The sequence below is a fragment of the Amblyomma americanum genome, chromosome 8, assembly GCF_052857255.1.
Source record: "Amblyomma americanum isolate KBUSLIRL-KWMA chromosome 8, ASM5285725v1, whole genome shotgun sequence".
NCBI lineage: Eukaryota > Metazoa > Arthropoda > Arachnida > Ixodida > Ixodidae > Amblyomma > Amblyomma americanum.
The window spans coordinates 786,612-795,822 of record NC_135504.1 but is presented as its reverse complement, the minus strand read 5'-3'; the positions used below and the strand labels follow the sequence as shown (position 1 = coordinate 795,822).

The following is a 9,211-nucleotide window of genomic DNA, read 5'->3' as shown; positions in this document are numbered from 1 at the left end:
CATTGACTACTAACTCCATCTCCCAGTCCCCTCCATGGTCGTCATGCGGGGAGGTCCAGCATGTCCAGCGCCCACTGGTCTCAAGGTAAAGTGGTAATGCCTGGTGCGGCTACCACCTTCCGTTTCAACAGCACTTCCTGGCCGCACCCATCTTGGTTTAGAAAAGTGATTCTTTTTTCTAGACACCCTCCCATCCTGTCCAACAGGAATTTAATATGTTGCTAGCATCACTGGCTATGTGACAACAAAAAAATTGTGAGAAGTTGCATGCACAACACTGTGCCGTAAAGGGTTACTTTTAGATGGCATGGAATGGCATGAAGGGATCATAAGGGCTAACAGAGGCGCCACAGTGGTATTTTGGATAAACTGATTGGTCAGATTTATGACACTAACAATGTTTATTTCATCCACTAGACTTGCGAGACGAGCCGAAAAGTCTGCCCCTGAGGCATCGGAATGACGTGGAAGTACTTCTTGTAGAGGGCTTCCGTGCTGCGTCCTTCATAGAACCTTTGCACTCGTGGGTGCTCAGCATCCAGCTCCACCTTTTCACGTGTCAGCATCACGCGCCCTTCGACTGCCGCAATCAGCGTCTGCCGGCTGTGGCCAAACACCACCTGCACGTGCGGACAACCCCCGTGAGGTCACTTGTGTTTGGTACCGAGAGTGAAAATGCGTGTACTGCACCAATGGACATGCATCACTTGTACTGACAACCAACAATGTACACACACCCTACAACACAGTACTCTGCAGTAGAGATGCCAAATTTTGATTGTGTTTCTCTGCAATGGTGGACTATGAATGCTGAAGGGAACTTGCTGAGGACAACAAAATAATATATAACTAAATTTCTCCTCCCGTATTGCTTTCGTTTCAACACCCAATTTCAGATTATGTGAGGCGTACTGGGGACCAAAAGTGCATCGAGAATGGTAAAATAATATGCACTCCCACAAAAATCACTCGCCAGAGAACAAGAGTGACTCCAACATACACGCACCACACAAAGAAATCCACAAATTTTTATTTTTTGATGTAGAACAATGATATTTGACAAGCTCATTTGGCTGAATGCTTATATACAAAATTTCACCGAAAAATTTGACATTGAAAATTTTTATACGCTTCATTGCTACACCAAACTCGCACAAAGCCTGGTGTGACGACAAAAATTGGAGGAGACATTTCAGCGTTGATGGGTTAAGGCCCATATATGCAAAATTGTCTATTCTCTACTTTACATTAATAGATGCCTGGAAGTCCTTGTACCACTGCTGCTGCAGCGGTGCGCCAGCTAAGCGATGCACCAATGCCCTGTGATGGCAGGTGCTGCCACCGGTGGGGCTTGTGCAACCACTAATTCAACTGCCACGGTAGGCAGGTTGTGATGACCACACAAAGTCACGTGACCGGCTCATTTTTCGACTGCGCGAGGCCAAGCAGAATCTTGTACCCCAGGTTGGCCATAAGGTGGCCACCCTACTTCAGTCAGTTTTTTGCTCACAACGCCACCGATGCCGAATTTTCTGCAGAATGGGAGCCTTAAAGAAGTACATATAAACACCTAACTTTTGGGTGCGTGTTTTCTTGTTTGTAATGATGCGTGAGGAATTATTATACATGGATTACCGCCTGGTATTCTCCTAAGACCGCTAAATAATTTATAATCACATTTCTTTCTCGTGCTGTTTCGGTTCGAGTTTCAACAGCTGAATGAGGACCGTAACGTCAACGTGTGCTTACAGGTCACGTGGGACGTGAAAAAGCTGTAATATAATCGGTGCTTCCACATTTGTTGTCATTCCGGCTCCTGGGGAAGACTGGCTTCAGCACTGCAGTACATTAAAACGATGAAGCAGTGGTTATATGGACGTTTTTTCATGCCTCATTTGACACAAAAGCACTCTTTGACATCACAACCATCAATCGGCTGTTGAAACCAAGACTGAAACAGCATGACACAAAAAATTTGATTATAAATTATTTAGCGGTCGTAGGTGAATATCACATCGTGATTCATGCATAGTAGCGTCTTCCCCATCATTGTAAAGAAAAAAACATGCGACCAAAATTAGGTGTCTATACTCCTTTAATGCTATCATGTTAAAACATGGTAATAGCCTGCAACCACTCTTAAGTTTTATCCAAAGGAATGGTCATTCTTCAAACAGTATTAGCGGCCTGATTTTTTTTTTCCTACTTCAGTATGTTATGTTCATGCGTGCATAATGCACGTCATGTCAAATTACTGACAGGGTGAAAAATGAGAACACAATACAGGAACTTCATTGGATAAGGAATTTATCAAGAAACACGGTGCAATAAACCGCATGAAAACCCTATGTTTTCTGCAACCTATGGTCACAAGAACATTTTTCAAAGTCACTTCTAAGCTGTTTCTGGGGAAAATTTTTTGGGATATAATTATAAAAAGACCTTATAGATACCAAATCTGGTGTTTTCTAAAATCCAATTTTTTTTTCTCGAATTTTGTGATCTGATCCCCACGCTCCCACTTCAAAGAAAGTTAACTGCCAAAACTAGGAAGACAAAACGTCTCCCTGTGGCTGACGCTTTGGCAGACACTTGGTAAAACATAGCAAGTGTTTAATTGGGGAGCTTGGAGGGACGGATCTTTCAGTGCAGCATCAGGTGAGAGCACCTTGTCTTTTGGTGCCGCGTAGCCTCGGTAGCGACAGTTGGCACACAAAGCTATGAAAATTTAAAGTGAGAAAAGTTCCTGTATGAAAATGCGACGTTCTGAAAGATTCACTTAAATTTGCAGCCCCAACCAGACAGAGAAGCACCAACACTGAGAACAACGGGACAAATCCCCTGGTCTATGAAATCCTGTATTTGTTGTTTTTTCGTAATTATTCTTGAAATTTGTGTCGCATTTTACACAATTTGATTTTAAAAAGCCCTCACATTCAGCCCCGGGTGGAACTTGAGCCTATTCTGTTTGACGATGACGTCCCCCTTGTGTGCAGTTTGGCCACTGTGGATGCGAACGCCAAGCTTCTGGCCTCTGGCTCCAGGCCCCTGGCGACAGGCACGGTTGCCCTTGGCTGCACCACGCACGCCCTGGAGCTGCACTGCACTGGGCACAGCTGCACCAGAGAGTACAGCTGTCAAGTTCAATCACCATTGCCACACTTGTCGGCAGGCAGTGCCACTGTCCCAGCGACACAGGTTCATTCAGAAACCATTCATGCATAGGCTGCAGTGTGTGGGCCACAACACCTCTGATGGAAGCATGAACCTCCAGCAGCTGCAATAAAGTGACTTTCACTGTCAGGTGGGCCACTTGAGTGCATTGAAAACAGTGAAGCTTTTCACTATTTGGCCTTTCACTTCAGGTGTCAACTGACATGCAGAAAACTCTCAGTCTTGTGCGACCATCCTTCCACAGATGGCTTGTGTTCGTGCAAACTACAAGCTGCTGCGACTAGTGGCAGCCTGCAAAACCTGTGGAAACACTGCTGCCAGGACGACTGCACTAAAGCTATCAAGATACCTGAGGCACAATGCACGCTATGGGCGAGCTCACTCTTGTTGTGAAGGATTGCACTGTTTACTTTGCAACAGTCAGTTCATTACAAACTACCAACATTTCACTCCCAGACAAGAAAGTGCCGATTCAGTATCAGCTCTATGGCCTCCGCAAGTAGCGCTACAGAACAGCAGGTGCTTTGATTAATTTTTTGCACTTTCATCTCAAAAGGATATCAAAGACAAGTCCATCCAAATTTTTTCCTGGTAAAATTTGATGGCTTAGCTTGCTGTGGCTCTGGTTGCATTCATTTGGCAGCAAAGACATAGTCATTGTTGAAAAATTAGACGTTGAAAATTAAATACAGCATACCCTCATTAATTCAAACTTTTGGGGACCAGAGGTTTCTGCTGGAATTAGCAGAAGTGTGCTTCAATATAATTCAGGACCAAAAGTAACCTGCTTTATGCATACTGTGCACACAAATAGTACTTTGGACCCTATTCTCTAAGCATCAGTATAACAAAAAATAGGGGTGAAGGAAATGAATTTTACTCAACCAGCAGTCTCCGATTGGTTGGCTGGTTGAAAAAAATTTATCGGCACTGCACTGGTTTCCCAGTCGAGTGAGGGACCTCAAGGGAGTAGAGAAAAAATGTGCACACTATATTAAGGTTGAATCATTAAACAGCCACGAAAGAAAAAAAATTGCACCACAGCAAATTTAATTGATGGAAAAATAGACAATTTTCATCTGCTATTGAGTGAAAACTGCGCGGCAATGTTACAGTGAGAAATATCAAAACAGAACAACTGCAAAATAGCAAGCACTTCCGCAGCCTCCTCCTGTATGAGGTGGCTTCACCACATACGAGCAGCTCATAAGCCGCATGTTTTCGGCGCACAGGACCGCGCAAAAAGAAGCGAAGGGTACGCACATTCTAAAAAGAAAAAAAGTGGTACGGTTTTAACATAGTTAAACTGAGTAGGACATGCGAAACCTCTTGAGGCAACACCGCCTCGAAGGCAACCGCCTGCAAGATTGGCAGCCACGCGCATAGAGTGAGGGGGTGGGCCGGTTCCATGCGCAAAGCCTTCGTCAAAGGTTGAGGCTTCACACATACCTCAGGTTTTTCAGATTTACTGGTGGGCGTGAAAGCGCTAAAAATACCACTGACGCACCTATTAGCAATCGAAACAGCTCGCTGATGCACGGCTGATAGCTGGTACTGTTCCGGGCTAGTAGCGAAGCTCGGAAAACGAAACTGCGCTGCAACGGGGCACCTTCGATCGCTTGGACCGTACCTATACACTCCATCCCCTCCTTGAGACCGCATTTGAGTTAACTGAGTGGAGCTTTCAACTCAAGCGGCACTACAAACCTCACGCAACAGACCTCGGACGCTGCGAGAAGTGGAACTGAACAAAAAGTTTGAATTAAGCGAAACTGCAGTAGGAATTATGCGTGACCGCATTTGAGTTAACTGAGTGGAGCTTTCAACTCAAGCGGCACTACAAACCTCACGCAACAGACCTCGGACGCTGCGAGAAGTGGAACTGAACAAAAAGTTTGAATTAAGCGAAACTGCAGTAGGAATTATGCGTCTTTAAAATGCGTAAAGAATATACTCGGTCAATCAAATTTCTGAAGTTTGTTTGAATTAACTGAAAGTATGAATTATTTTAGTTTGAATTGTGCCGGGTGTACTGTAATTTTTCCTGCAGCGCCATTTAAACTTTTGTCACTGACGATGATGTTGAGTGCAAAGGGGACTTGGTGATGGCTGGCGACAATTAGATGGCCTCATAGATCCACAAACAGAGAAGTATGCGACGTTACTGTGAACTGCAGCGATGGTTCCCTTTTTGGTGCCCACTCTTGTCTTCAGGACATGGTGTTCGATCAATATCAATTTCCTGCTCCAAGTGTTCCCTTAAATTGGAATATTGCTGAAACCGAACTTTGAGTTCACTATCGAGCGTGTTTGCAAAACCATTGCTGGCACATATTTTGCATTCCATACTTACAGCTCTGCTTTCATCAAAAGCATAATTCAGCATATAAGCAACACAAGTGATTGTATGGCAAAGATAAATCCACATTGGCAAAAAATGTGCAGTGAATGGTTAAAATATTCACCCTAAAAAGACAAAATTCAAGCCCAATTCCAATCATAATCTAGGAGTCCAAGAAATACAGGCCCCCCCCCCGAGGTCAGCACAGCACATTTTTCTTGCGACCTTAGGTTGTGAAATTCGCACAACTTCTGATGCTAGGAACAAGTTCGCAATTTACACAACAGAGGCAGCCCACAGTGAGCTTCTGCTGAGTTACATTCAGAAGAGCATTACCAGCACCCGGGATAGGCCAGCAGCTGGACGGAGGCCCTCTTCTGGACGCCACCCTTTGTGAGTCAACTTCCTGTTCTTTCAGTTACTCGTGCTACGCATGATCACGTCCTGAATGAAACAACTATCCATGGCCCCAGCTTTTATCCTCACTGCAGAGAGGAATTGTGGTGCGACGCTCTTCTGCTACACTGATGTCACCGTCCATATCCTTCCTACGCCAACTTCAATTCTTGTTGTAACATAGCACCCGTAACACTTTCTTCCAAAAAGGCAGGCAGTTTGCCATTCAAGCAAAGCCAAGGTATGCACAAGGAGTAGGGGAGAAAAATAAATAACTGCAGTCTGTGAAACAAATAACATTGCTTATACCACAGTTGCGAATGCAACACTGGTTTTTGCATCTGTGCTTTAGATTCTTGTGTTCAAAACTGGCACCTTGATAAGACTAGTCCCTCGATATGTTTGCTGTAAATCTTGCAATGGCTTCAAAACTAGCCAGCAGTATCACTTTAAATAAATGAGTAAACAAACAATGCCAGGACAAATGTTGCCCCATACTACATCTCAAGGACTTCAGGCATGTTCAACAAAAACTTTATTTAAAATAAGGAACAAAGCAAGCCCTCAGAGAGAGACACATAGCTGAATCTATGAACGTCAATTGGCAGTCAACCATATACACTGTTTCATCCCATGTTTTGGATAAGGGGGTGGGGAGACTTTCATGGTAGTGCTTCTACTGGTTGCACTCCTTTCTCCCTCATGCCAATTAGGATCACACTGAGCACCTGCACTGGCAAAAATGTGCTTTGAGATATGCAACTTCCATTTTGGCAAAGTAACTTAAGATTCCCCAAGGGCCTAAAGACACACCAGTCTGATATTAACCATGGTTGCTCTAGTTGAAAAAAAAAAAAAAAACTGATGAAAAGATGCCCCTTCATTCTTGCAGCTGCTGAACACATGTAAGCCGAAAGCGCTCTTTGTTGTAAATATTAGCTTATTAATGCTGAAGACATAACTTCTCCGGGAACGACTTTTCCAAGGGTGACCACAGCACCCAAGCCCGTTAATCATTAAATGTAACACGTTCATAGTTAATGAGCTGCTGATTCACCAAGGTCGAGTTAAATCTACAAAATGTGAGTGCCACAAGCATTCCTCTAGGTCACCACAATGCCTGAATTAAAATGATGAAACTTAGATACAGACCTCACTTAGGATTTTAATTGGTAGCCATTTATCAGCCACCAAGATTATACAAGATATATATAAACGGCAATTGCTTATCACTGGCTTAGTGGCTCTGTGGGGTAAATGACTACGCTATCTTGTTCCCACACTTGTACTGGATTCTATTTGTTTCTTGACCTAGCAATACCTGAAACACGTGATAACTAGGATCCGAGCACCACTAGTTTGAAAGGAACTGTTTCCCCAGCAGTGATTTCTCAATTATAGTCGCCTTAACATATGATGGCTTGAGGCAATGAATGGCAAGGCTTTACGAAGCAAGCAAGTTGCAATTCTTGTTCTTTTTCGCATTACAGCTTTTATCATCCTGAACTGGTTTGTGTCCAATCAGCATCAACTGGCATCCTGTACAAATCTTTCTTCTCAAGTGAAACTCTTTTAGCAATCATACTGACAATAATTCAACTTGGGTTACAGGGTCTGCACTGAATTCTTCACCCACAGACCACGACATCAATGCTGCCTCATGAAGAGAGCCCGTGGCTAAAAATGTGTGAAGAGCCCGGCTTCAATCTTCCAGCCCATAAAACAAGGTGAACCCTCTCTGAGCAAATAAAGTAACTTAGGTAACTTAATGTACATGCGGCTTGCACTGCATTCTTAATGGGGCTAAGGCTGTTCAATTAGAAATATATTAAAGGAGTACAGAACTTTCGTGTGCGTGTTTTCTTGCTTGTAATGTTGTGTAAGGCATTACTATACATGGATTACCACCTGGTATTCTACTACGACCGCTAAATAATTTATAATCGCATTTCTTTCCCATGCTGTGCAGGTTTCAACAGCCGAATGAGGACTGTGACGTCAACGTGTGCTTACAGATCACGTGAGACATGAAAAAAACTGCAATTAATTGTTGCTTCCACATTTATTGTCATTCCGGCTTTAGCACTATGGTGAATTAAAACAATGAAACAGCGATTATACGGATTTTTTTCTATGCCTCACGTGACACAAAAGCACACTCTGACATCACAGCCATCGTTCTGCTGTTGGAACCATTACAGAAAAAATTCGATTGTTTAGCGGCTGTAGGTGAGTACCACATGGTGATTCATGCGTAGTAGTGTCTCCCGCATCATTCTAGAGAAGAAAACATGTCACCAAAATTAGGCGTCTATGCTCCTTTAAAAGGAAGTGGTGGATCAATGCGGCACTGGTGGTATCAGATGAAAGCCATGCATCACACAGGGCAGCACAAATTCTTAAAGCAGCTATCAATAAGCACATGGTTCTTTTCCACCAAGCTGCACACTTGTTTCCGTGCTTGATGCCTCGCTTAGATTGGCGTCTCATTTCATTCAGCGTCAAGTACGTACAATCTTACACAAACCACGGTATCTATCGGTGGCACAAATAATGGAAAAAAAGACGAGGTTCCAGATTCTTTGTCACCAACACAAAACTCACTGACTGCAAACGAAACGCCCGAACTTGTGCGTGTTACGGCAAATCATCAGCAAGTGCGGTCAATCCTTGTGTCGCTTGTGCTTCTTCTTGGCCTTCTTTTTATGCTTCCTCTTGGAGTGGTCAGGCGACTTGCTGCTGCGATGCTTGCAGCGCCTCTTCTTGCGCTCTTTCCGCTCCTCGTCCGACGACGAACTACCGCTGCTCGAGCTGCGGCGACGCTTCTTGCTGCTGTCCTCGGTCTCCGACGAGGCGGCGGCGGCCATTATGCGCTCGCGGTTCTTGCGCAGTTCCTCCGCGAACCGGCTGTTCATGTGTTCCTCCTCCCAGGCGGCCAACGTGCTCGAGCCCTGCTTCTTCTTCTCGATTATCCGCTTCACCTCCTCCCAGCTGGGCCGGTTGCGGCTCAGGTAGTCCCTGATTGTCGGGCCGCTGGGTCCCGACGGACCCCGCTGGCGCGCCATGGCGATCGGGTTCATGAACGCGTACCGCGTGTCGCGCTTGCCCATCGCCGCTGACTAGCACGATGTTCCGCGTTCAATGTGATTTCACCGGCACACGCGGACAAAACAGCAAGAGAAACGCAGTCAGCAATAGTTACCCAGTTGCTGTCCCCTCGCACAGAGCGCGGAAACAATCCGCTGCAGCACCGCCGCCATCTTGAAGGTCAGGAGAGAGAAAAAAAAAACGTCAACTATG

General features: G+C 44.8%; 2 protein-coding genes across 2 annotated transcripts; both read right to left on the bottom strand.

Annotated features, from left to right (window-relative positions):
• Positions 1–382: 382 nt before the first annotated feature.
• Positions 383–9,210, bottom strand: mRpL27 (mitochondrial ribosomal protein L27). The gene is made up of 3 exons (XM_077633609.1): positions 9,114–9,210; positions 2,935–3,116; positions 383–620 (listed from the first exon to the last, which is right to left on the bottom strand). The coding sequence occupies exons 1-3, from the start codon at positions 9,169–9,171 to the stop codon at positions 414–416; spliced, it is 447 nt and encodes a 148-aa protein (XP_077489735.1). The 5' UTR covers positions 9,172–9,210; the 3' UTR covers positions 383–413.
• LOC144100763 (protein FAM133B-like) lies at positions 6,430–9,107 on the bottom strand. The gene has a single exon (XM_077633610.1). It carries the CDS (start codon positions 9,019–9,021, stop codon positions 8,575–8,577), a length of 447 nt encoding a protein of 148 aa, XP_077489736.1. The 5' UTR covers positions 9,022–9,107; the 3' UTR covers positions 6,430–8,574.
• Position 9,211: the final 1 nt, after the last annotated feature.

What these genes read in the sequence shown, in the direction of transcription:
- mRpL27 (XM_077633609.1), bottom strand. Translation starts at nt 9,171, where the DNA reads ATGGCGGCGGTGCTGCAGCGGATTGTTTCCGCGCTCTGTGCGAGGGGA. An exon ending in TGCGAGGGGACAGCAACTGG is followed by an intron (nt 3,117 to 9,113) that starts GTAACTATTGCT and finishes TCTCTGGTGCAG; the next exon opens with CTGTGCCCAGTGCAGTGCAG. An exon ending in AGTTCCACCCGGGGCTGAAT is followed by an intron (nt 621 to 2,934) that starts GTGAGGGCTTTT and finishes CCGCACGTGCAG; the next exon opens with GTGGTGTTTGGCCACAGCCG.
- LOC144100763 (XM_077633610.1), bottom strand. Translation starts at nt 9,021, where the DNA reads ATGGGCAAGCGCGACACGCGGTACGCGTTCATGAACCCGATCGCCATG.